This window comes from Mus musculus, chromosome 4, assembly GCF_000001635.26.
Source record: "Mus musculus strain C57BL/6J chromosome 4, GRCm38.p6 C57BL/6J".
In the NCBI taxonomy this organism is placed as follows: Eukaryota; Metazoa; Chordata; class Mammalia; order Rodentia; family Muridae; genus Mus; species Mus musculus.
This window is the reverse complement of record NC_000070.6, coordinates 120754697-120782020: the sequence shown is the minus strand read 5'-3', so window position 1 is coordinate 120782020 and position 27324 is coordinate 120754697. Positions and strand designations below refer to the sequence as shown.

At 43.8% G+C, this 27324-nt stretch overlaps 1 protein-coding gene and 3 non-coding genes across 16 annotated transcripts in view; 3 read left to right on the top strand and 1 right to left on the bottom strand.

Moving 5' to 3' along the window:
* Nfyc (nuclear transcription factor-Y gamma) overlaps positions 1 to 24586 on the top strand; it is a 74145-nt gene extending 49559 nt beyond the window's left edge. For 5 of the 13 annotated variants that reach the window (NM_001048168.2, NM_008692.4, NM_001357194.1 and 2 more), the window contains exons 3-10: positions 478 to 549; positions 2788 to 2901; positions 8254 to 8349; positions 13122 to 13295; positions 16649 to 16807; positions 20286 to 20393; positions 22630 to 22689; positions 23725 to 24586. In NM_001048168.2, coding sequence (NP_001041633.1) covers positions 478 to 549; positions 2788 to 2901; positions 8254 to 8349; positions 13122 to 13295; positions 16649 to 16807; positions 20286 to 20393; positions 22630 to 22689; positions 23725 to 23844 — 903 coding nt within the window. In that variant the 3' untranslated portion in view covers positions 23845 to 24586. Of the gene's footprint in view, positions 1 to 477; positions 550 to 2787; positions 2902 to 8253; positions 8350 to 13121; positions 13296 to 13806; positions 13929 to 16648; positions 16808 to 20285; positions 20394 to 22629; positions 22690 to 23724 lie in introns of all 13 variants that reach the window. The other 8 variants (XR_003954890.1, XR_003954891.1, XM_006502851.4 and 5 more) reach the window with 6 other exon arrangements.
* Mir30e (microRNA 30e) lies at positions 9324 to 9415 on the top strand. Its single transcript, NR_029602.1, has one exon. It is a non-coding gene; the product is annotated as a microRNA 30e (primary transcript).
* Mir30f (microRNA 30f) lies at positions 9324 to 9415 on the bottom strand. The gene has a single exon (NR_105851.1). It is a non-coding gene; the product is annotated as a microRNA 30f (primary transcript).
* Mir30c-1 (microRNA 30c-1) lies at positions 12399 to 12487 on the top strand. Its single transcript, NR_029716.1, has one exon. It is a non-coding gene; the product is annotated as a microRNA 30c-1 (primary transcript).
* Positions 24587 to 27324: the final 2738 nt, after the last annotated feature.

The window sequence follows — 27324 nt, the reverse complement described above, 5'->3', positions numbered from 1 at the left end:
CTGCTGAATTTACCCTCATTTTCAGGTTCCCTACAGAATAGAGAACTGCAGCAGTGTCAGGGAAAGCTCTGTGAATTTGAGGCCAGTAATGAGATCTTGTCTCAGTCAAACTCAAAAGAACTGTCAGGACAGGGAATGCCTTGGAGGAGAAATTTTACTTTAATCTGCTTGTTGTAGATTAGTAACTTGGTTCCAGAAAAGGAAGGAAGATGGGACACTTGAAATGAACTTCTTCTAAGCAGAGGCAAAGAACCTGTTAGTGGTTGACTTTCCTTCATGAGTGCAGTCTGAGAGTTTGGAGCTCTGCAAGGGCTGAGGAAGAGTTTTGGTTAGAGCGTGTGTTTTGTTAATTTATCTGTCCCTCTTTCCTTGCTGCATTTCCTGAGCTGGGATCTGTCCCAGTCTGTCTGCCAGTGCCTGTGCTCAGCTACTTTGTTGCCCACTCCACACTCATGTGCCTCTTATTGCTCATTTCAGAAAGATTTCCGAGTACAGGAACTCCCACTGGCTCGTATTAAGAAGATTATGAAACTGGATGAAGATGTGAAGGTGAATTCACATTATTTTTATATTAGGTTCATATTAGAGCTACAACTATAGCTCAAGGTTTAACAGAAATAAAAATATTATGTTACTTATGTTTTTATTTGGCTTTTAATTAAAGTAGAAATAACTTTAAATGAAACCGTTTTAGTTATTGAATGATGTTTCTTTGAAAATTGGGATATCATGGAATTTTTTTTCCTCTAAGATACTTAGTGTTTGCTTTGAGATCAGGTGCTACCCCTGATTCTTTGCACTTCACAGTGTAAATATTTGCATACATCAGTTCAACAGAGCACTGCTTTCCTCTCAGCACTTGCTACAGTCTCAAACCACCTGAGCTGCAAGAAATTTCTAATGATACTGCATTGCCTTAGTTACTTCTCTGTTGTTGTGATAAGACAGTGTGACTAAGGCAGTTTATAACAGGGTTTATTGGGGCTTATAGTTTCAGAGGGTTAGAATCTATGTTCACTAAGTCAGGGAGCTTGCAACAGGTAGGCAGATATGGTACAAGCAGTTGCTAGGAGCTCACTGTTTTATTCTCCCCCCTGACAAATTTTCTCTGTATAGCCCTAACTTGTCTTAGAACTCTCTGTGTAGACTAGGCTGGCCTTGAATTCAGCTATCCATCTCCCTCTGTCTCCTGAGTACTGGGATTAAAGGTGTTCGCCATAACCTCCTTGCTGGAACTCACTTTTTTTTTTAAATTAATTTATTTTCTTTATATCCCGATCGCAGCCCCCTTTTCCAGTTCTCCCTTTGCAGCCCCTCTACCATACTCCCCTCCTCGGAGAAGGGTGAGGCCCTCCCTGGGTATTCACCCTGCCCTGGCACATCAAGTCATTGCAGGGTTAGGTGCATTCTTTCCCACAGAGGCCAGACAAGGTGGCCAGTTAAGGGAATGAGATCCACAGGGGGGCAGCAGATTCAGGGATAACTCCCACTTCAGTTGTCAGTGAATGGAGCTCACATTTTAAAACACAAGCACCAGGCAGAGAGACTGGAATAATACAGGCTTTGAAACCTTAGAGCCTGCCCCCAGTGACATACCTCCTGGATTAGGCCACACTTCTAATCTTTCCCAAAGAGTTCTATCTGGGAACCACATATTTAAATATATGAGCTTTATGGAGGCCATTTTCACTCCAAACTACCACATGCACCTTTCTGATATTTTGATCATTTTAAAAACAAACAAACCATGAGTAAATCGTACTTGTGAAAGGGTTAATCCCTGGTCATTTTTTTTTTATTCCTAGAAGTTTACCTCTGATTCTTAGGGAAGAGCAGTTCTGACTCTTTACCTCTCAAAATGTGTAAAGTCTTTGGATTTGCTAGGGAAACTAACAGTTCATATAGCTCTTACCTTTTATTAGCTTCTGTGAGTTTGTTTGTTTGCTTCTTGTTAAGACAGGTGTCACCTCATTATATAGCCCAGGTTTGGCTAGAGCTCTTGGTTTACCTGTCTCTGCCTCCTGAGTGTGGTATTATAGGCATGTGCCACCTTGCCTACACACTACACAGCTATAGAAGTGTGCACAAAGATGAATTGACCACCTGTGTTGGTAGAACCAAGATCCCCATTCTCATCTTATATCTTTTAACTATCTACAGCTGCTCTTTACAGCTTTGGTTGAAGTCAGACATATTAAGACAGCTTAGTACATGTCAGGCACTGTGCTGGATACACTGGCTACTCCCACTTATTTCCCTCAGTCACACCGAACGTTTGTTTTGTTTTGTTTTTAAGTTTAAGAAAACCAGAAAAGTGAGAAATATGAGATTTTATCCCGATCTGTTGGTGCCCAGGCTCATTGTCTTTTCTCAAATGGTTTCTTGGGATTCAGATCTAAACTCCGCTACCTGCTGGCTCCATAGCTATGGCAACATCACTTTACTTTCTTAAATTCTACTTTTTTTGAAAGGCTGTTAGGAAGGCTAAAAAGAGTAAGCACCGGTATCTGTGTAATCCCAGCATTGGGAGGTGGGGGCAGGAAAACCAAGTGTCTAAGGAGCATGGTCTGAGACACTGATCAGAGCCAAGAGTAAACACCATGCCTTGACCTGGCAGTGACAGGTGCTATGTCTTACCCTACTCGGGAATTTATTTTACTCTGGACTCTCGAGAGTCTACCGCTTTATTTTGTAGTTCTTATCTAAAGGTTGGCACCAACGCAAGAGGCTGACTGGCTTGAACGCTTTATCTGGTGGTTAACAGTGCAGGCCTACAATCTCTTACAGATGATCAGTGCAGAAGCCCCTGTGCTGTTTGCTAAGGCAGCCCAGATTTTTATCACTGAGCTGACTCTTCGAGCCTGGATCCACACAGAGGATAACAAGCGTCGTACTCTTCAGGTAATGCAGACTCACATCGGTAAAACTAGGGCAAGCAACTTTTCTTCTCCCATGCTTTGGACTGATGGACCTCTGCCAAGCTGATATGTAATTGTGATCTTTCTCTGTTGAAACACAGGTATACTTTGTAGATACAATGATGGTATTTCCTTTCTAAGATTATTAGTTTACAGTTCTCACAAGGTTTTCACAGCTTAGTGATGGAGCACACTCTTTACTTGGTGCACCTCCATAGAGGCAAAGCTCAAGTCATCCAGTGCTTGCCTTTTTCTAGATGTAACTTCTGTTGGAAACTGAGAGCTGTTGTGAAAAGACAGTCCCCAAAGAATTCAAGGTCTCACTCACTGCATAGATATTTATTTTTTGTTCCTTGTCTGCCTTCCTTGGAGTTGTTTTCTTTTGTTCTCTTTTTTACTTTACTATTTTGTTGTGTTTCTTTGTTTGTTTGATTCAGGGCCTCACCATTGTAACTCTGGCCAGCCTAGAACTCATTATGTAGACCAGGCTGACCTTGAACTCAGTGAGATCCACCTGTCTTTATTTTAACCTAGCAAGTCAATATTTATATTGTCTGTAGAACCCTCGATGATACTAGTTCTCAAAATTCTTTCTTATTAGCTAGGCACTAGCCCTTAGAGCAGCAGTTCTCAACCTGTGAGTCAAGACCCCTTTGTGAGATTTCATCAGATTTTACATTACAATTCATAACAGCAAAATCACAGTTACAAAGTAGCAGTGGAATTAATTTTCTGGTTGGGGATATTAAAGTGTTGCAGCATTATAGAGGTTGAGAACCACTGTCCTAGAAGAAAGGTTTTCCAGATACAAACAAAAAAGGCGGGGAAGGTGTGTAGATACAAAGGACTGAAAGTACTTTTAATAAAGCCAATGAGTTCTTCATTTTCCTTTACCTACAAAAGTGGAAATGTATATGCCTACTCATTTCTATGTTTACTGAACACCTAAACTGTGACAGGAACTGTTATATGCCCTGTACATCAGCAGTGTACAAAACAGACACAAATCATATGCTTGTGTGTAGGTAGTGCAGATGCACATTAAGTAGAAGTTAAGATTTGTATCTGGGCATGATAGTATAAGCCTGTAATTCCAACCTCAGTAGACAGGAGCAGGATGATCAGGATGATCAGGGGGAGTCTGAGGCATGTTTGGGTGACACAGTAAATTTCAGGGAAATCAGAGCCACATGAATCAGGGAGATGTCTCAGGAGATAAAGTGGTTGTCATGTAAGCAGGAGAATCTGAGTCCACCTCTGCAGAACCCATGTAAAAAGCCACACACGGTAGTCTGCTTCTGTGATAGGAAAGAGACAGGTGGGTCTCTGGAGCTCATTTTTTCAACCAGTTTAGCCAAATCATTGAGTCCCATGTTCTGTGAAAGACTCTGTCTCAAAAAAACATTAAGATGGAGAGAGACTTAGGAAGACTCTGACATCAGTTCCTGGCCTATGCATGCACATGCACGTATGTATACCACACACACATGCACACATGCATGTATGTATACCACACACACAAGTTCAGATTTATATGCTTTACTGTTTATTTAATTTTGGGACAGGGTCTCTGTGTAGTCCAGGCTGCCCTGAATTATCTTCCCTGTCCTACTTATTTAAAAATATTGTGCCGGGCATGGTGGCGCACGCCTTTAATCCCAGCACTCTGGAGGCAGAGGCAGGCGGATTTCTGAGTTCGAGGCCAGCCTGGTCTACAAAGTGAGTTCCAGGATAGCCTGGGCTACACAGAGAAACCCTGTCTCGAAAAACCAAAAATAAAATAAAATAAAAAAATAAAAATATTGTATGCATGTGTACATGCATACTGTGGAGGCCAGAAGAAGGCATTGGATCTTCTGGAGCTGGAATTATATATAAGTGGGTGCTAGGAACCAAACTTGGATCCTCTGAAAGAACAGAACATTCTCCAACCCCCTCTCCAACTCTAGGCCTGACGTTTTTGATTTTCCTGAGTGCCAGGATTATAAGTATGTGCCACTATGCCCAGCCACTATAGTGCATGGTGTCTGCACACTGTCTCTCACTCTCCTGTATATGTATATATGTACATATGATCTTGTATGTATGTATGTATATGATACATGTGTGTGGGTGGTATATAATCTTGTAAAAGCTACTGTCTAGGTCAATTCAGATTAAAAAGTAAAATGGAGAAAGTACTTGAATAGCCCTCCTAAAAGGTGATGGCAGGGCCTGGCAAAATGACTTAGCTAGGTGAAGCACATTAGACACAGACAGACAGACAGACAGACAGACAGACAGACAGACAGACAGACAGACACTAGGTGAAGTACATTAGACACACAGACAGACAGACAGACAGACACTAGGTGAAGTACATTAGACACACAGACAGGCAGACAGACACACACATGCACGCACACTCGCGCACACACACACACACACACACACACACACACACACACGAGATAACCTAGTTCAATCCATGGTGGAAGAAAAGAGCAAAGCTGCTGATCACTACACTCATACCATAGCATGCCTAATCTTACTGTGTCCCCTCTATAATTAATACAAAGGGTTTTAAAGGTAATGGCCATTAAGCCTGTGTGCAGCATCACTAGTCATCTGTGAGTAAGAGCTAAAACCCACAGTGAATACTGTTCTAATCAACCAGAATTGATTAGGCCAGTATAGGTGTAGAAGGTATCTAAAAATGAATGCTGGTTAGAATGTACGGTGGTGTAATCACTTTTGAAAACCTACTTAACAATTTGCAAGAGTTAAACACATATTTACTCTAACTTGGCCATTCCCTAGGTTTGCATTCAGAAGAAATGCAACATTCTTACTTACTCATTTGTATGTTGTATTTATAACAACCTTATTTGTAATAGCTCAAAACTGGGAACAACTCAGCAACCCATCAGAAATATATAAACTGGTGGTGTACGCCTTTAATCCCAGCACTCGGGAGGCAGAGGCAGGCGGATTTCTGAGTTCGAGGCCAGCCTGGTCTACAAAGTGAGTTCCGGGACAGCCAGGGCTATACAGAGAAACCCTGTCTCGAAAAACCAACCAACCAAACAAAAAAGAAATATATAAACGAATTCTGTTATATCATGAAATGGATCAGGATTTAGGCTGTAAAGACTCCTGCTCCATATAATACAATAAAACTAAAATCTAGTAAAGATCTTAGAGAAAATTGTCTAGTGTATATTAAAGCACTACCTCCAGTGATAATGATCAGTGCTTCCTCAGCTGTAGGGTTAGTGTTAAATTTCTGTATTTCACTGAAATGAGTAACTCAGTAAAATATTAAGGAAGGCACAATAAAGTGGGAGTGATAGTGTACACCTTTAATCCCAGCATTCCTGAGACACAAGGAACTCTGAGTTTGAGGCCAGCCTGGTCTACAGAGTGAGTTCCAGGACAGCCAGGGCTACACAGAGAAACCCTGTCTCAAAACAAAACGAAACATCAAACTAACAGATACATACTTGGGAAGTGAAAGCAGGTTCTGGAGTACAAGGTCATCCTTGGCATATTCTCTCTCTCTCTTCTTCTCCCTCTCCCCCTCCCCCCCCCCAAATTCAGGGCTAACCTGAGCTATAAGAAGGGTAGAAAAGATCAATTTAAGTGAATTGAAATGTTTGCCTTTGTGTGTGTTTGGAGGTACTTTATTTTTTTCCTTCATTTCATTCTTAGGGAGCTGTTTAGTTAGCATGAATAGGTGTCATTATCAAGAAGGCTATACTAGTGTGTTCATCTTAGATGAGTTCTGGCAGACTGTAAGATAATGCCCTTCTTCGTTAGGAGGGTTTATTATGAAGTTGGTAGTTGGCAAGAAGGGTGGATTGGAGATTTGCATTTCAGTGGCTTGGGACCATGACAGATACTAGGGAAGGAAAAAACAGAACATTTCCATGACTCCTTTTGGCCCTTTGCTTCAGATGTGGGATCGAGAGGTTGCTGAGGAGTTTTTGAGTTTGTTTGCTTTTCCTTGTTATGCTATTGTCAAGGATTTATAGTACGTACCTGTTTAGTTTTTCCCCAAATTCTGCTGTTAAAGTTTTACTTTAGCAGGCCACAGGATAACTAACCAGGGCTATACAGAGAAACCATGTCTTGAAAAACAAACAAATTGGGCTGGTGAGATGGCTCAGCAGTTAAGAGCACTGACTGCTCTTCTGGATGTTGAGTTCAAATCCCAACAACCACATGGTGGCTCACAACCATCCATAATGAGAAACAGATAATAATACTTTTAAAAAACAAAAAACAAAAACAACAAAAAAACCTATGGACTGGAGTGAGTGGGTCCCGGGAGCAAGTGGGGCCCAGGAGCAAGAGGAAGAAGGGAAGGGGGGAAATGAATGAATGAATGAATGAATGAATGAATAAATAAATAAAGTAAGAAAAACAAATTTATCATACCTCTCACTTCAGCCATAAAGTGATCTATTTTTAAATACATTTCAAAAATTACTTTCCCATATATACTTAACTATATCACTCACTTGAGCTTAGTGGTTTTGTTTTTGTTTTTTTAACCTTAAAACTTTCAATAAAGTACACAAATCATATGGGAGAAAAAGTGTTGATTTTTATTATTCAAAGGAAGGGGAATAATATCAGACTTGAAGAGAAAGTCCACTTGTGACATTCTTTTCAGCTCTGTGTTCACTACCTACCTATAGTAAATTCAGGCTTGAGTATTCAGGCTCAAATTCGGATTAAACTATTCATTAAGCAGTGCAGTTTTGATTTCTAAACTAAAACCCATAGGTAACATAAAAATCAAGCGACTGGATTATAAGTGCCTGTAAAAAGAAAAACAACAACAACAACAACAAACAGTGCTTAGGGCCTTTAAAAAGATCATACAAGTGAATGATGGGCTGACCTTGTGGACCACAGAATGCCAGTTGAGACTGCTGGCTTTGTCCTGAATTAGCCAGAGGATGGTGGTTTTACAACTTTATGGAAGCTTTGAAACCAGAACAAGCAGAAATAGTGGTGAGTAGGGCTCAGATGTCCTGGCCTAGAGCACGAGATATGTGTATCTCTTTCGTTGATTTCTGTCCAGCAAGTCTGATATAAATTGAGCTGTTCTTATTTTTAGCTCTAGACAAACCTAGAGATTTTTAGTACAGTCTAAAAGTCATCTCCTTGGGCTGGGGCATAGCTCAATGGTAGAATACCTGTCTAGCTTGTGTAAAGCTCTAGGTTTAATCCCAGACACTGGGACTAGGGGATAGGAGAGGATCATGTCCTTTTACTTGAAGGATAACAGCCAAAAGAACTAGATTCTTCCTAGGCCAGTTTTTAACTTTGTTTTTCTTTGTTACAGAGGAATGATATTGCCATGGCAATTACAAAATTTGATCAGTTCGACTTTCTCATCGATATTGTTCCAAGAGATGAACTGAAACCTCCAAAGCGCCAGGTGAGCTGGGAGGATTTGCTCAGCTGCCACCTCCAGGGCCTGGGCAAGATGCTCTCCGGAGCTCCTCCCTCCCTCCCACCCAAAGCATTTCTTGTTTGTGGTTCTCTTCCGTAGTCCAGATCATCCTCAGCATCTCCTTCTACTCATTTATGGGTACTTTTAACTCAGTGCCTCTGGGGTGGGGTTGCAGTGAGAGAACAAAGTTAAAAAGACTAGTCACAGATAGTGGGGTGAAGCTCAGTTCAGGATTTCTTCATCTAAAATAAAAGCTTTTTCAGCCAGTCAGTTTTCAGATTCTAAGAAACAACCTCTTTGTGCATAGTGATCAGATTGGAGCCAGTGGCTTTTATTTTCTTACTCTATGCTGTGTCTCTGTAGTGTGATGACTCTACCCATCATCCACTGAGTCAGAACCTATGACCCCATGACCCCAGGAATCAATAATTAAAGTTCCCTAGATGCTTTGGTGTCCAGTGAAGTTTTAGAACCACCATTTACATTTTTCTTTTTAATTACAAGAACTAAGTGTCTGCCCTTCTTCTGCCTGTTCATCTCCAAAGATCACACCATTTGTTTTGTTCAGCACTTGGGTGCATATAACTTAGTTGTGATTGTGATAGACCCCAGTCCTATAGAGCTCATTGTTTCAGGCACGCAGTTTGCATGATTCACTAGGTTTAGTGTAATATGCCTCAGAGAAGTAAAGCCATACCATGTCCTGCTTGTTTTATTTTTGTTCATAAAATATAAGTGTTTTTAACTAATTATTTTGTAGTATACTGTTTAGAGTCATTTAATGACAACCATTCTCCCCATGTTGACCTGTACAAATAACCAGTCAGAAAACCTGTTGGAGAAGTGGGCATCCTAATTGACATTAATTCTGACCCTGCATGAGGGTTTTTGGGTTAGCAAGCCCTGGGTCACCTCCTTATGGGAGCAGGTTGTGCCTCACTGAAGCTCTTTATTTTTCTGGGCAGTCTTTGCTACTGTAAACATCCTTGACTGGAAGCTGTAAGGTGTTGAGAGGAGCTTTCAGTCGGATGTTTACAGCGGCAGGCTGCCACAGTCGTCCCCGGCTGCGCTCATCGGCTTTGAGACATTGCAGGTTTGTGCCCATGAACTTGTCTCCTTTTCTTGGGTTACTTCCTTTCTCTCTGAGAAGTCACAAGAACTCAGACTGTCTCTCTTCGTTTGGAGCTGATAATACCATGAGCCTGTTTTCCTTATTGGATTTTTGCTCCCATGTATCCACCAGGAGTTTCCTTTAAAGACAAGGTGGTAAGATCTGTGATGCAGTCAGGCATTGCTCTTATTGTACTGATTGTTCACTATGGGCTGCCTGCTGAATAGATGACTAAAGAGAAAGTTATTATCCTATACCAGTGGTTCTCAGCCTTCCTAATGCTGCACCATTTAATACAGTTCCTCATGTTGTAATAACCTCCCAACAATAAAATTTTTTTCATTGCTATTTCATAACTGTAATTTGCTACTGTTATGAATTTTAATGCAACTATCTGTTTTTCAGTAGTCTTAGGTGATCCATGTGAAAGGATCTTTCCATCCCACAAAGGGGTCACAACCCACAGGTTGAGAGCTGCTGACCTATACCTTCCTCCAAAGTTGTTTGTTCTTCTGGGTCTGTCAGGGTGTTAGATTTGCTGGTGGTCTACCCCATCTCCCTCTTTTGTTCTTTGGTTTGGTTTGGATTTTTGAGATAGGCTCTCCCTGTGTATCCCTGGCTAGACTAGACTGTGTAGACCAGGTTGTTCTGGAACTCGGAGAGATCTATCTGCTTCTGCCTCCTGAGTGCTGGGATTCAAGGCATGGACCACTATACTTAGTCCATCTCCCTTTAAAAGGTATACAGCAAGAACACTCCTTTAGCTGCCTGGTTTTAGTTCTTTGTAGGTGTTTGAGCTATTGATTGGCATCCTATTCAGGACAGCTGCTGCCTGGCATTTAAAAGGTTGAGATTGCTGAAAGCTGGCCTGAAATTCTAAGATAGCATTTTTTAATTCTCTGTAGACATGAAGTTTTCCCAAGCTCCAAATTGGCTGGCACCTCCTAAAGTCCTTTAAAAGTGCCTACTCTCCAAAACACACCCTCTGAAGGAGGCAGCAGTTCACCCTGCCACTAAAGCAAATGTATTTTTTCCCCTAGTCTGGAGCTGGCTGCTCATCAGTGTAGTGATGACCCTGTGCTGTGATACTGTTTGTTCACTGTCACTGTTTTTCAGTCTCAGCACTGGAGAAGCCACTGTTAGTGTGGAGCAGGTACCCTTCTGTACTGAGTGTTAGCATGGAGCAGGTACCTTTCTGTACTGACCTATTCGGTCAGGTGTTTTCCTAGGGCTTGGTGCTGATCCATCTGGAAAGGGAGACACTGGATTATGAGGCTTCTCAGAGATGATTTGGAGTCTCCCTCTCTCTTTTTTGCCATGGAAGTAAGTAGATTGTCTGCAAGTAGATGGTAGTTGAGGGTTGACTTCTCCCCGACTAAGCTATGAGTTGAAAGTTCCTTGCTCATTGAAATGTCATTATCTTTTCACCCATTTCTTTAAATCAAGCATCATCATTTCCTGCTGGCTTGATCTCCATTTGCAGAATGAGTGCTTCATAAAGCAGAAGAACCTTACTTGTGCCTCCTTCCATCACAGCAATTTGAAAATAGCCATGCTTGTCCTGACAACAGTGTTCTAGAAACTGTCTAAGTCATTATTACCTGAGAGGATGCAGTAGAAAACATGGGAGAGGCTACCTGCCTGCCTGAGAGCTTTTGCTAAAGCACTATTTTGGGTTCTGGCAGAAGTATTTAAAGAATTTGCTTTTTATCTTGGAAAAACAAAACAAAACCCTTGTTCAGTGTTGTAATTATGGACACCTAGAGCTGATCACAGGTCAAAGGCAGGAAGGGACCGTGTCCCCAGCTGCTCTGTGTTCTCAGTTCTTAATACTCTCATAAGCTAAGAGTGTTTCCACTGTTAAGTCCGGCCTTCCTATTTCTAAAATAGGAAGGGGAGATCTCAGTGAGGGGAAAAATAGACACTGAACTTATTTCCACAGCTTTGGAAAGAGCAGTTGACCTCAGTTTTGTGGTCTAAAGGAGTATTGGTATGTATCCCTGCCAAGACATGGTTGCCAGCTGACTTTTGCTTAAAATGGAAAAGAAACCAAAATTGAAATGGACCTGGCTTTGACTTGAAGTTGAGAAAATAAAAGGAGCTCTATATATATATTTTTTTTACCTCTGCTGAAGGTTGAGGACTGAAACTGTGGGTTTGAAGCATAGACTACATTATCGCAGAAGGTCAGCTTATGCTTAAAGACTTGCTTGGATAACCAGAACGTTAGGAACAGTTTTGTGTTCTGGGTTGATGACCATTGGGGAACCTTGTTATGTTGCGATTGAAATGTCTCAGAGGCTAGTTATTCATGATCCCAGTTACAGGATTAACAGGCAGGCACTTAGCCTGGTACTACAAGGACAACTTTTCCCACACACTTGGTCACAGATCTGAGGTACTCTTTTGTAGAGTTATTGGTTATAGCTGTTCAGTTTAGAAGAATTAATACTGCAGTCAGTATGCATTCAGAAAAGTACTTCTCTCTCTCCAGCTTTCTCTTTGTCTGATAAGTAGACTCATCAGTCAGGTAGTATATACCAGTACCTGTATGGAACTACCAGGGACAGTAGCTAGCAAGCAAGCAAGTGAGAGGCAGTAGTACTTACATCTGAGCAGAACTGACAGTTTGTCATGCAAGTACAAAATCTTGCAATAAGTGTCCATGACAGTGTCATGGAAGTGCACTTTAGAGAGCATTGAGCAGGTGAGAAGGTCTCAGTACCTTGAGAAGTATCTCGTTTTTGAAACCTGACAGGGAAAGCTCTGAATAAGGAAGTGAATAAAATTAGCTAATATTCTTACTCAGCCCATGTGGTCGAATATATTTGTTGTCCTGGACGGGGACACTATGTGTCACAGGTCACTCGGGATGAGACGCTGATCTCTAGGTGGTCAGAGACCTACCAACCCCTGGGCTGTAACCATGTTGTAGTGTGTGTAAACATCCTACACTCTCAGCTGTGAGCTCAAGGTGGCTGGGAGAGGGTTGTTTACTCCTTCTGCCATGGAAAACGTCAGCTGAAGAACAATCTCTTCACCCGACAGATCGGACAGAATGCTGCCTCCCTAGTCAGCCAAAGCAGCGCCCCAGCGGAGAGCTATCATCAGGTCCCCTGGGTTGCACTTCTGTGGCTAAGTACAACTAGACTTAGATGCTCTGCTGGGGTAGACACATCAGTGATGAACATAGAGCTCTCAGTGTGTTGTGAAAAAAAAGCTGGAAAAGCCTAGGAAAAGCTGTTTCCTCTCTCCCTGATAGATCCCTTCTGGGACTTGGGGATATTAAGTTTGGGTAGCATCTTCCATCGCAGGCTTTGACAGAATCTACTGACAAGCTCTGCTGGTGCATGGTTGTTGCTTATGGTAATTATTTGCCTGTTTGCAACTCATCACACAATGGATGATTACTCGGGACTTCAGAAAATTGGCTGTATGTTCTGTGAAGCCTATAGAAACTGTTATTTTTAGTTTGATTTAGCACAACTGGTCTCCAAATTCCACTTCTCCTTTGACTGCAAATGTGGAGAGCTCAGCATTCGGCAGGCAACTGCACATAGCCTGTTTCAGGGAAGAGTGGAAATTCACTGTGGCGGTTGCTGAGTCGGTTTTTTTCCCCTTACCTGCTTCTCCTTCCACCCCACAGGAGGAGGTACGCCAGTCTGTGACTCCTGCGGAGCCTGTCCAGTACTACTTCACGCTGGCTCAGCAGCCCACTGCTGTCCAGGTCCAGGGACAGCAGCAAGGCCAGCAGACCACCAGTTCTACGACCACCATCCAGCCTGGACAGATCATCATTGCACAGCCTCAGCAGGGTCAGGTCTGTGAGTGGCAGGGAGTACCCACCTAGTAACACAGTGTCTCTTAGGTTTGGGTGGGGCAAGTGTGACCAGTACAGAGAGAGGCCATCACATCCTTACAGAGTGCTGCATTTGATGTCTGGAAACCTGAGCTTCCCCCACATTAAGTCACAGAGGCAAAGTATCACCCTAATCTCTCTGGACCCTGTTTTCCTCTTAGGTCAGATAAGGAAAGTGCAGTGGACAAGATGTTCTCCAGGATCCCTATGAGCCCAGATATATTAGAAGGAAAAAAATTTTCACTAATGCACCCATGAACAGTAGTGGGATGTCTGTAAAAGATCTTTTCAGTGGACTCCATACCTGCTACTTGTCTATGCCAGGACTGGAATTTGTTGTTAAAGGGAGAGCAGTACTATTGCTAGCTTGCATACCTCTCCTTTCTGGCAGGTCTCTGTCCTACTGTATTTGTGTCAGGTGACCTTTTCCTTTGACAATAGTAATCAGAGGATTTTTTTTTCTCCCCCATAGTACTGTTGAGAGCAGTACCATCCGTTGGGAGTCATGAGAGGCTGCAGAGGACTCAGTACTGTGAGCTCTGAATCCCAATTCTGTCAGTCATTACTTTATTTATTCATCAGTGAGCATCCTCTGTGAGTAAAGTCTTATGCTAGGTATTGGGGACATAAGCATGGATAAAAAAATCCTGATTTTCAAGGAATTCACAGTAGTCTTAGTTGGGAATACAAATATTTTTAAAGGTTATATCATCACGTGGGATGAGTAAAACTAAGTCAGCCTTAGAATTATATACAGAGTGTTATCAAAAGAGTATCTGACAAAGATATGAGAAATTGGTGGGAGAAAAGGTGGTTAGAGGCTCCTGAAAAGAATAATGTAACTTTTAGAGGGATCACTGGAAGTGTTAATACTTTGGGAAAGCATGGTGTTGCTACTCAAAAGCTCCAGCACAGCCAGCCGCTTAGAAATGAGAAATAGCTGGGCATGGTGGCATACGTGTATAATTCCAGCACACTGGAAGGGGGATGGGGGGAGAATCAAGAGTTTGAGACAAGACTCAGCTGTATGAAATTCTGTTTCAAAACAAGCAAGTAGAGCAAGCAGACAGAAAAGTGAGAAACGGCAAAGGAAATGATGTGAATTTAATTAGTATGAGAGCTATCTAGGCAAGTCTAGGAAACATATCCTAGAGAGTCTTGTATATTTCTAGTGAAGAACTAAGTTTGTTTGGGGTGGGATGGATTTAATTTTTTTTTTTGACTTTAGGATTTATTTCTTGTTCATTTACTCATAAAATAGAAGTATATTGAGTACTCTCTCTGTCGGACACTACTAGGCAAACAAGGTTCAAAACTGATTATGGCCCAGTCCTTGTCTCAGGATTCACTGCACCCTAATGCCCTGTGCCTCTGCAGTGAGAAATCTTTACCTGCCAAAGGCTTTGTCCCTTTACTGAGTGAACTTAAAGAGAGGCTGCCAAGGACTGGCCCTGATTGACTGATTGACCCAAGAAGTCCATGGCTGTTGGGCTTACAGCAGGGCACACTATGGGTGATTTAGCAGCTTCCATGCTAATACAAGTCCTCATTTTCTTGAAACAATTTAGAATACCTTGGAAATACTCTCAAAAATTGGGTTGGTGGAGTACAGTGATGGGTTGGCAGCATGCTTGGTTTTGGTCAGCAAAGATTTCATCTGTCTTCCTTGCCAGCTGAGACCTGCTGGGCTTGGAGCTGAGAAAGCTTGTGAGGTTGATGAAGTTGTATTGCTGTCCTGCTTTAGGTTTAGGGTAGCCAGGGGCTAGGTCACACCTCCCTAGACCCATAGTGAGTGAGTAGTGAAGGTTGTTTCATTTTAAGTGCAGGTATCTTTCCTAAGGTAGGATATACATTATAATAAAGTTGGAAGGAAGTGTGCTGAAGTGAATTCTGTGTTTTTTGTTTTTTGTTGGGAACTCCCTTCTGGAGGTCAGGAATAGATGTAGCATCATGCTACACAGGTGGAAGAGATTATTTATTTGCTGTTGTCCAACCTACCAAGGAGACTTATACTGAGAATGCTGTCTCTCCTCTTCCAGTCATTCTTTCCTACTGAGTAATCTCTTAAATCTCTTCTCTAGTTTCTATGACACACACACACACACACACACACACACACCCTTCCCCCACCCTAGTTTTAGTTACCAAGTTACTACATCTGGGGCACCTGTGCAATCAAGAATTAACATTAGAACAGCAACATCATTTGAAGTCTATGATACTTTGAGACTCTCCCTATCATCTGGTTGTCAGGGTTGTTAGCTCAGAGCAGGGAAGATCATGTCTGATGTGGGATGAGACTACAGGTACAGGTACTCCACCAATCTCCCATCATTCCCATTTTTAGACAGGTCAGATACACTGCGTTCATTTCTCTGTAAAAGTCACATCTAAGAAGCTGGGCAGTGTTGGCGAATACCTTTCATCCCAGAGCTTGGGAGGCAGAGGCAGGTAGATCTGTTATGAGTTTGAGATCAGCCTGGTCTACAAAGTGAGTTCCAGGATATCGAAAGCTACACAGGAAACCCTGTCTCTAAAAACCTTTTAAACAAAGCTACATTAGGGGCTAAGGTCTTGGGATTTAGAGTCTGCTTCATAGTGATAAAGCTGCTAAGTACAAGTCATGAACATAAGGCACAAATGTCTTAAATCTGGACTCTTCATTCTTGACTATTCAAGCTATTGCGTTGCTGGGTGCTGCTGAATGAGGGTAGGCTTTGTTGAGTTGTCAGCATCTGATGTTTTCACCCCTGTGGGGAGCTCTGCTATAATCTGTAGCAACTGTCTGGCTAAGCTGGGCCAGGTTCACTCTGCTGCTTGAGTGGATGAGAGCCCACATGCGCTAGGCCTAGCCTGAGAGATGAGCCTTTGTGCTTTGTTTGCCTTTCATTGTTTTTCATGCCTACAATACAGTCTAGGACCCTAAATATAGTGCATTCACATAGGCTCCACTTCATGTTTCCTGGTGTCCTCTAGATTCGCCTTCCCCTAATTTGACATGGGTCTGTTTCTGTCAGTTGTCATGATTGCTTTGATTTTTTTTTTTTCTTCCCTATTTTATATGCACTCTGCCATCACAGAAGGACTATGGAGTTGCAACATTTAAGCTTAGATATTCTGCACTGTGAACCTAAAACTTGGTTTGGCTTTCTTGTTTCTTTTTCAGACTTAACTCTAGCTGTGTTGTACAACCATTGGGCTGCATGTTAAGAGGGTGACAAATTTAGGCAGTAATGGAGTGTGTGAGCTTCCAGTTTACTACTGCAGGCTCCCAGCCAGAGCTCAAACAGCTTTCTCTTGGCTCTTCCTTCTAGACCACACCCGTGACCATGCAGGTTGGAGAAGGTCAGCAGGTGCAGATTGTACAGGCCCAACCTCAGGGTCAGGCCCAGCAGACCCAGAGTGGCACTGGACAGACCATGCAGGTGATGCAGCAGATCATTACCAACACAGGAGAGATCCAGCAGATCCCGGTAAGCCTGTCTTCACTGTCCCCAGCCGGATGGGTTTCTTCAGTTCATGGTGTCAGTATTCCCATTACACACCCAGCTTTATTCGCTGTTTCCTTTCTACTCTGCTTCAGTCCAGGTTCTGCCTTACTTGTGCTGGAGCTCCCCTCTGTTCCCCTCCTGCACCTACTCAGAGAAACGGTGCTAGCTGTAGCTCTTGCCTATTACCACCACCACCACCTCTGCTACTGCATTTATTTGTTTGTGCATGAGTAGGTTTGCTTTTTTGTATGTGTATAGAAATCAGTACAACATTATGTAATGAGATTTTCCAAGGCACTTTCATCTATACAAGTGGTTTAATGTCAGCTAAAAGCTTCAGTATATATTTTGTCAGGGAATTTGAGTACCACAACTTTTTCTACCACATGGGTCCTGGAGACTGAACTCAGGTCATCAGGCTTGGCAACAGGTGACATTTCATCACCCCCAGACCTATCTTTTGATTAGAAGAGAATAAGAGGGGTATGTAAGGATGGCCATAAATAACACTTGTTACATATTCTTTAGTTGGTTCCCAGAGGAGCAAAGTATATTTTTGGCTTCCATTTAACTTACTCATTCCTTTACTTAAAAAGCCCCTGTTCTTTTAGTTATCACAACAGCAACTCTAGGCATGCAAGAAGCAACAAGTGATCAAAATGAGGAGTAGAGCAGTCCTTCATGAAATGTAGGCTGATAGGAATCCACTTGAACTTGCTTTGCCACTTTTCTGGAACAAAGCCCAAAGAACACCCTTTGTCTCATACAAAACATACGAGTAGTTCCAGGTATTTGGGTTTTACATTTTGTCACTATTTTAGCCACCAATTCTAAGACATTCCTTTTAAATGGTTCTCTTTTTGTATGTGTTGTTGTTTGTTTGTTTTCAAAGACAGAGTTTCTCTGTATAGCTCTGGCTATCCTGGAACTCTCTGTAGACCAAGCTGGCCTCAAAGATCCACCTGTCTCTGCTTTCTGATAGCTGGAAATAAAGGCGTGTGCCACCATAGTCTGACTTATGTGGTTTGTATGAACCAAAGTAAGATCATTTAAGCCTGAGCTCCCCCATCTTGGAGTAGTAATTTTATCCCTCTGAGAAACAAAGTATTGGTCAGAAAATGTGTTACAAAATTCAGCACTTCATCTTCACTGCTCTCAGGACATCTTCTCAAAAGCTGGCATTTCCAGACTCTTGAGGCTGCTCAGCATTGTCTATAATAGTGGTGACCTAGAACACAGACCCTTTAATTCCCTCATAAAAGCTAGAGAAGAGGCTTGTTTGTTGAGGAACTTGGGCAACAGACCCATGAGGAACAGTAGACCCACTATGTCTTGAAGGACTGAGGCACTGGGCAACTCTAGGTCTCTCAAGCCTAAGAGCAAAGCTGCTCACCTGTTTCAGAGTAGAGCCACTTGGCAACCCTAGGAGCTGCTACAGGTGTCATCTCTGTGATTGTTAGGAGCCTTACCTAAACTTGGGATAAGACTTTAGTTTTTCACCCTAGGATTCTTGCCTGGCCTTCCAGATTCCCAAACCACTTTCATCCACAGAAATGACTTGATAGCAACAGGAAATTGCAGTACAGATTTGGAAAGGAATTCAGGCACAACTTGCCAGTAGCTGTATGTATTTCCATTGAACCAGATGTTTAACAGGTTTAAATTCTGTGTCTCCTCTATCTTGCCTCAAGCCAATAGTTGTTCACCAAGAATATAAGTTATGGGGCTGGAGAGATGGCTCAGCGGTTAAGAGCACTAACTGCTCTTTCAGAGATCCTGAGTTCAATTCCCAGCAAGCACTTGGTGGGAGGACTGTAATGGAATTCCATCTGTAATGGAATCCGCTGCCCTCTTCTGGTGTGTCTGAAGACAGCACATGCATAAATAAATCTTTTTTAAAAGAAGAGGAGGAGGAGAAGGAAGGAAGAAGAAAAGAAGGAAGAAGAAGAAAAGAAAGAAGAAAAGAGGAGAAGAATAATGGCTTATGGGCTAGGGATACAGCACTGTCAGTAGAGTGCTTGCCTAGCATGCAAAAAGCCCTTAGTTTGATCCCTGTCACTGTATAAACTGTATGCTTGTAATCCCAGCACTTGGGAGGTAGAGGCAGGAGAATCAGAACTTCAAGGTCAGTCTTGTCTAGGTAGTAAGTTCAGAGCCAGCCAGCGATGGATGGATGGATATATGAATATATGAGTGTGTGTGTGTGTGTGTGTGTGTGTGTGTGTGTGTGTGTGTGTGTGTGTGTGTGTGTGTGTGTGTGCTGGTGGTGGTGTTTTGTTTTTAAAGAACTTCCATTTTTCTTGATGGCTCAAATGCTTTGAAGCCAGCATTTCAGTGAAGCATTTGATGTAGCGATGCAGCACTGCATGTAGGGCGCAGCTTTCTCCTGTCAGCATTTTCCTCATAGAAGTAAAGTTCCTGGGATGAAGTTAGCTTTTGAAAGCCAGGAAGAAGCTTGTGCCAGTATAACAGTGTGATGCTGTGTGCCTGGGGAAATTCTTGTTTGCAGTACAAGCAAGCTGAACAACCAGGAAGGTGCTTTCTGACCCCTAGATACAGACAGACCAAATTAGCATATATTCTCAAAAACTTGCAGCCCCTGAGTTGTGGGCATGCACAACTACTGTCTTCCCCAACCCCAACCCCCACCCCACTACCCTTTATCTCTGCTGACCCACAGATCTCAGTGCAGCTGTCTCATTCCTCCTCCCTTTACCCCAGCTCCAAGTGACAGTACATTCATGGCAGAGTGGAATTCTAGGAGTCTGAGTTAAGGCTTTTCAGTACACAATTAAGTGCAGGCTGCTGTATTACTGGTTATTGGAAGTCCCATTGTAAGCATGAAGAACTCCAAGGACAGTTTTGTAGCTTTGCTTTCCCATAGTGGAGTTTTCTGTGAGAGTTTTACTGGCTTTGCTTCCCCTGGGGAGTATTTGGCCAGAAGCTAGTGCTGAATATCAAGGATCTTCAAAGTCCCCAGACCACCACTACCCCCAACTCCCTCCTGATTGGTCCTGGATCTTGGGGTCAGAGATAGTAAAGCAGGCCAGGCTTTTCCTCCAAGATATGCTGAATGGCTTGAATTGACAGCCATCTGTTTTGGGTGCCTGGCAAACCTTGGAACTGTTCAAAGTGTATGGAGGTGGTAGGGGAGGGCTGCACTTAAAGCTCAGTCTGAAGTGTCAGACAGTCTCAGGAAAGCCTCAGATAAGCTCTGATCAAATAGCCACGTGCCAGCAGAGGATGGGTGTGCAGCCATATTAGGACATGCTCTTTTCTATGTGTGTGGGTAGGTGGTGCTTTGTTGTTTTGGCCTGTGTTTAAAAGGACTTTTTTTTTTCAGGGTAGGCTTCTATGAGAGACTTGCAGGGTGTGTTCAGTCCCTAAATCTGGTCATGGGAAGTGTGTGTGTATGAGACTGTGCTCATCCCCTGTGGTCTCTATCTCTGCCCCATCCTAGGTGCAGCTGAATGCTGGCCAGCTGCAATATATCCGATTAGCCCAGCCTGTATCAGGCACCCAAGTTGTCCAAGGACAGATCCAGACACTTGCTACCAATGCCCAACAGGTATGTACACTGGACACATGGACTTGAGTGGGAGGCAAACATTAGCCAGCCAACTTCTTGTACTCTCATCACACTGTCCTTCAGCAAGAACCATTTACCCCAAACCTTTATCTCTGCCCCTTATCTAGGGGCAGATGGAATTGTCTGGACAGTTGGATTCACAGTGTGTTTCTTACCATCTTGCTCTTGAGGGACAAAGGAACAGACAGAGAGGTCTCAAGAATATCAGGAAGAACCCTAGTATAAGCGTGTACACATCAAGCTGGAGGAAACCAGTTGCCAGTCCGTGTTCCATCCTAGGTCCCAGTGACAGCTAGGTTCTGATGTTCTTGTGCCCTTGGGGAAGCATATTTACTTTACCTCCATAGACAGGCTCAGCCAGAGGAACCCCACACCCCTCATGTCCTCCCTGCCTTGCCATCTTGAAAGCTGAATCATAAGTGCGCGAAGGGGGCTACTTACTCCAGGCCTCAGGCCTGAGGGCCATGGTCATCAATTGCAGATGATGGGGGACAGTGGTGAAGGGGCTGCATTGTTAATGGATCCTTTCGCCTCAGACCCAAAAAAAGCAACAATCGTTTAAGAGCTGGACCTGTCTGGCCCAGTTACATTTCTGGTGATGTATCTATTGACAGTGGTGACAGAGCTGAGTTAGAGCAGGTCTCCAAAGATCTCATTTGGGAAAATGTGAGGAATGAGCCAAAAGTAAGGCATCCATGCTCAGGATCATCTCTGGAATCATTAAAGGACCTTTCTCTCCCTGCTACCTGCTTGCCTGTGGATCTGGGCTTCCCATGAGTTTCTTAGGTCTCAGTGATACTGATTGTCTTATCAAGACTGGTTATGTCCATGAGCCTGTCCCCTTTTTCTACTTCTTTTTTCTTTTCTTTAAAAGCATGTAGGTAGGATTCTTACAATTTTTCTTGAGATCCAAGAAGCCCTTTACTTTTATGACATGGAAGCAGAAGGAAGTGAGAAGGGTTTGTGGTTCCTCAGAGGCCAATTTGGGCAGTAGAAGCCAGAAAGTGGGGAGAATGGAAGAGATTCAAGAAGTGGCTACTTTGTGGGTACTTAAAGTCTCCATGACATAATTTTACAAGTTGGCACCTAGTGGTTGTTTAATAAATGTTTGTTGAGTTCATGCTGGATAAAATACATATGATTTAAAGGTAAATTAAACTTTTCAGCTGCTATGGATAGCAATCTTGCCACAAAGCTCAGTTGGCCTTAATCTATGAGAATTATTGTTTGTCTTGGACTTGTTCATTTATCCTGAAAGCATTTCTGCAAGACTAACTTTGCACTAGGGTAGTGAATAGATTAATCAAAACTACCTACAGTCCTCAAGCAGCTTATAGACCTACAGAAGGCGAAGGACCTAGAATAAGAAGCAATAACAAGCCTTTCACACCTGCCCCTTTCTTGGTCTTTATAGTCCTTGCGAGGCTTGCAGGAGCTGATTTGGGCCATTGTGGGGACACATGAGAGAACAAGCTTTACCTGATAGATTAGCTCTGATAATTCCAAAAGCTGGTACAAAGGCTGCTGCAAGGTGCATGTTCCATAGACACACACGCACAAACCCTGGTCTTTGCAGCTTGCCCAGCTCTTCCCAGAAGCTGTCATCATATCCTGCAGTTCTGTGTGGCAGTATGAAGTCCTGTAAAATGTAAAGTGTGTGGGGTGAATGTTTTTCTTTCTGCGCACGACTCACTCTCTCTCTTTCTCTTGGCCCAGAGGGCTGCACACCGAGTGTCGGAAAAAAGTACTTCATGGCTTGCCATGGGGACTGTGAGGGCCAAGGCTGCTTGCTGCTCACTAGGTGTTTCATATTGCAGTCAGATAATCTGGGTGATACGGGCCTGGTTTGGAGCCCACCTTCCAAGGATGGAAGGGACCACCCACCACTTTGCCCTTCATTTTGTAATCTGCTTTCACTGCCTGAATTAGGGCTTGTAGTCAAAGCCATAACTCTGACTTTAAAGCTGAGAGCCTCCTAACTTGAGGGGAGATGGTGGTTCCGATCTCCCTGTGTGGAGCCAGATCTTTGCTAACCCTAAGTGGAAGGAGAATGAATGAGAGAGACTTTTTTTGCTCTGCAGGCCTTTGTCAAACACCTACTCAGTGGCAGGCCTCATTCTGAGCATTTTGTAGGTCTTGTGCTGTTCAGTCTTCATGTGATGAGCTGATAGACCCTCAGCTAACATGCCTGCTCTCTCTTCGTGCTTCCCTACAGATCACACAGACAGAGGTCCAGCAAGGACAGCAGCAGTTCAGCCAGTTCACAGATGGACAGGTAGGGACCCAGCCTGAGTTGGGGTCCAGGGATGGCAGACGGTGTGGGTTTGGATGGCTACAGCTTTCTTCCTAGTAGTGGACAAAACATTGTTAAATAAGTAGTACTCCTTTACGTCTGCAGGCTATGGGAGCCAGAAACAAACAAACAAACAAAACCTTAAGTGTTATACAGCTCAAATTACCATTCTTCAGGGAGTGACCTGAGCCCTGGAGGTGGGATGTGCCTCTTCGGAGTTCACTCAGTTATTGTTACAGAGCCAGCACTAAAATTTCGGTTTTCTGGTTCCTTCTCTAGGACTACTTTTTTACTATTCCAGGACACTTAGATATGTGGATTAGTTCAAATAAAGGAACATATGACTGCTTGAACACTCTTAGATACCGAAGGAAGAGGGGCCTTCTCTGCTCACCTGCTTTTCCCTCACAGCATAGTCTCTGGATCCACTGAGGATGAGATGGGTGATATGTCCAGATTTATGTTTTCTGATGCCCAGAAAGAGAAGAGTTGGCTTCTGGTCCCTCCGGTCTCTGCCAGGACCAGTGCCAAGCTCTTAGGTCAGGGGTCCTTTGGGTATTTTCTTTCAGGGGCCCCCAAAACCAGGAGGCTGGGCTGCCCTAATTTGTCTTCTTTGCTCTGACAGGTTTGGTTATAGTAAATGGTTAACACCAGACCACCTCCTTGCACAGATCCCTTGGAGGAAAGGTCTGAGGATCCTGGTTTACAAGGTGCTAGTACTTGTAGTTGCCAAAGCAGAAAAGGATACAGCAAGTTTGAGCTAACTGGAGAAAAAAGAAAAATGAAAGACACAGGAGATGGCCACTAAACTACCTCACATGGCAGTCTGGTGCCTCCTGTGCCTGCTGCTTGTTGTCTGCCTCCTCTACAAAGACTGCCACTCCATCCCGCTTCCTTCTGACACTTTGTAGTGGGTAGTAGTTAAGGTATCTGGGACCCCATCAAGTTGGAGGCTTACTGAGAGCTGTCTGCCTCTATCCCGAGAGTGACCTCATTCTCCTCTCTACCCTTTTGCAGCAGCTGTACCAGATCCAGCAAGTCACCATGCCTGCAGGCCAAGACCTCGCCCAGCCCATGTTTATTCAGTCAGCCAATCAGCCCTCTGATGGGCAGACCCCCCAGGTGACTGGAGACTGAGGGCCTGAGCTGGCAAAGCCAAGGACACCCAACACGATATTTGCCATAGAGCCCCAGGCGATGGGGACATACCCTCCCTCACCAGAGGACCTGGGACTTCATTGCCTCCTGCAGGCTAAGATACTGGTGCACTACTTTCCACGCCTGGGGACTGAGATTCTACAACAGAAAGATGCAATATTTTTTATTTTCTTTTTTCCATTTTTGTCTCCAAGGAATCAATATTTCAATATTTTGAGCTATGTGTCCAATGCTATGAAACGAGAATATTAAATAACATATTTATGGCCTTTTCTTGAAACGTGTGGTTGAAGAAATAATTCTCTTGTGTGTTTCCTGGCTTGGGCACTCTCCACCACTGCTAAGGGGCGGCCTGTGCTCTTCCTTCCTAAGGGTGTACAGGATTTCCACTCTGCCAGTTCTGCCCTCAGAAAAAAAGAAAGGGGCAGACCCTTTCCACCAGCATTCTTCTCTGCCCCTTCCCCAGAACCTTCCGAATCCAGAAGATGTGGAAACATTTCCTGCCTGTGGGCCATGAACTCATTCTCCACAGAGAGCTGGTCTCCTCCCCGTCCCTTCTCTCCAGACCCAGGAGAACCAGGACTTTGAGAACCAGGACTTTGTGCACTGCTCTGGCCACTGTTTTATTTTTTAAATACATTAAAGATTGTGCTCATCTCCGTTGCTGCATGGACTCCAGACTGCATGAAATGCAATAAATCTTGTTTTCGGTACTTGAGAATCTGTGTCTGGGACATTCATGGGGGCTACTCACTTGGGAAAAGCTTGGAAAGGTTGATTTGTTTCAAGGTTGGATGTCAGGAAAGGTGGACCACTTGTCAGGAGCTAGTGTACAAAGCCAAAGGAACTTTCAGACTGAGATTCTTGACTGGTTTACAAATGAATTTCATCAGAACATGTCGCTTGCTCAGAAAAGCCTTGCCTCACCCAGACGAGCTACTTGTATGGCATTGTGGGGACATCTTTGCAGGAGAACACGGGCTTCTCTAGCAAACAAAGAACCCAGGAAATCTCTGCAGCCTTCGTTGTCATAATGGCTCTTGCCACTGTCTGCTGTAGTTCTCATCACCAAAGGCTTGGATCTGCCATAGAGGGCAGCCCGTGCCCCTTGCCATTCATCATGTTAGGGCTTCTATAGCCAGAGCCTGCTTCCTGTCCATTGAAGCAGGAGCAGCAGAAAAGAGCCAGCAGTGAGCAATCTCTCTGGCCTCCTTGTCTTTTTCCAACCATAGTTGGGCCTGCTGTCACTGTGTGATAGTGCAATGCCAGGAAAAGCAAAGATCAGTTTGCCATAATCTGGTAGACAACTCCCTGGGCTTTGGGCTCAAAGGGTGAGGTTGTGTAGGGAAGAGGCTTATACTAGACCCTTCAAGCTGAGGCCTGGTATCCTTAGGATTTCCTTGCCACCTATGGCTCACTGTAAACCTGCCTGGTAGGGTAGGCATTGGTGTAGCAAAGACTGATGGTTCACACCTCCTCTTAAAATGTAAGTCCCAAGTTCTGGGACCTACATTATATTCAGGTCTAGCCAAACTGCCCTTTACTCCTTGGGCAAAAAATAGGGGAGACTATTGGCCATGTTGGTGACCATCTGCTTAAGTATACCTCACCTGATATCATTAACTAGGATTAGGAAAAAATGGGATCATAAAATAAGAGCACGTATATGCTAGACCTACATAATTTTGAAAGGATTTGGTGCTGAGCTTCCTGGCTACCAAAGCAAAAAGCTAGGACCAAGTAAAGGATTCATTCATACTGTAAAGGAAAGTTAACAGTTTTGCAAAACTCTTCCTAGTTTTAAAGGAGTTGGATAGAGTTCCCTTAACAGAGAAGATTAAGTACCTCACCATTGTCAGAAAGTAGGCTTAAGAAAGCCCCCATGTGCTTCTAATTCCCAAATTGGCCTTCCCATCTGTCCCACCCAAACCCTCCTTTGTGCACATCACACCATTGAACAGGTAGAGGGGCCTGGTCACAGCAAAGGAACTGTACACTGTTTCCTGGTGCCCCCTGTTCCACCCTTCTTCCCTTCCACCCATTCCATGCATTAATTTAGACTTCATTCTTTTCTTAAGTATTTCAATTGATTGGTGCGATTGGCCAGCAGTTCCTGTGCACAGCACGCTCCCTTTAAGCAGGGCCCATTCAGATGTAAGCAAACCCTTTGGTCCAGCCCCAAAGAGCCCCTATCTAATCCCCAGCACGATCCCCTTACACCCATCAGGAGCACTCTGAGCATTTCTAACTGATCTTCACGGTGACCCTTCCAAAGCCAGGAAGATGGAGTACAATCCCTGAGTTACCGGCAGTTTGAGAGGTCCTGTGCACTGACTTGTCCAAGGTCATTCTGAATTAGGGAGTGAGGTTAAACACAAACCTTGGTCTCCTGACCCCTGTTCATCTCCAGATAGATGCTTTATTCAAAAACAGGAAGGGATGTGTGAGAGAAGAAAGCTTTACAGAATGTCCCACATTGGCTTTTACTCAGCTCCCAGGCCACTTTCCCCAGCCCTGAGTGTAAGTGGAATAGTTGAGTGTAAGTGGAATAGTAAATGAAGTTGGTGCTGCTCTCTGGTGGTTGGGTAAGAATTGGGGACCCCTGGGATTTTGAGAGGACAATGTGGTTGATGCCTTGCTTCCCAGGTTGGCCAAGGCCACGAGGGGGCAGCATACCACCCTTGCCTGGGTCCTTACCATCTAGTCCCATCCTCTATTTGAGAGAGTTCTAAGAACTAAAGGGGGTGCCATCATTTTCTGCTAATACCACAACAAATCCCTTGAGGAGAGGGTCCTTTGTGATAACAGTAGGACAGAAAACTTCCCTCTTTGGAGTATTGTTTGAAGAAAGTAGTCCATTCACTGTATAATTCCAGCACCTGGAAGGTGAGGACAGGGACAGGAAGTCCACATAGCAAGTTCAAAGCCAGTCTGGGCTACATGAGACCCTGACTCAAAAAAAAAGAGGGGGGTTGGTCCTACATTCTCTCATTTCATCACTCTATTAAAGGGAGAAACTGAAGTACAAAGAGGTTAAGAAATTGCTCACCTCTTTGCTTCTTTGCATCCTGCTTGCACCCACTGCCCACTGACTGCACTCAGTGTTCTTGTACTAACTGGTTGGGTTTCTGAACTTGCAGCCATATTTTCAGAATGTGCTGGCCCGAGTGCCTGGAAAGCCCTTTTCCTTTATCGATCTCATATACATCCATCAAAGCCCAATTGAAATGGCTCTCACTGAGAAACTTCTAATTCCTTGAGCAGAGTCAGCGAGGACTCTCTCAGTGCTCCTACATCAACGTCTACAGACTATTATTAGAGCTCACATACACAGCTGGGCAGCAGGGATTTCTTTGGCACCCTGTGCGCATGTCAGATGCTGTTTAGGACATTCTGCATCCAGCTGAGAACAAGCCAGGCAAGGTAGGTACTGCTGTTGTGGACTGAAGCACCTGCCGC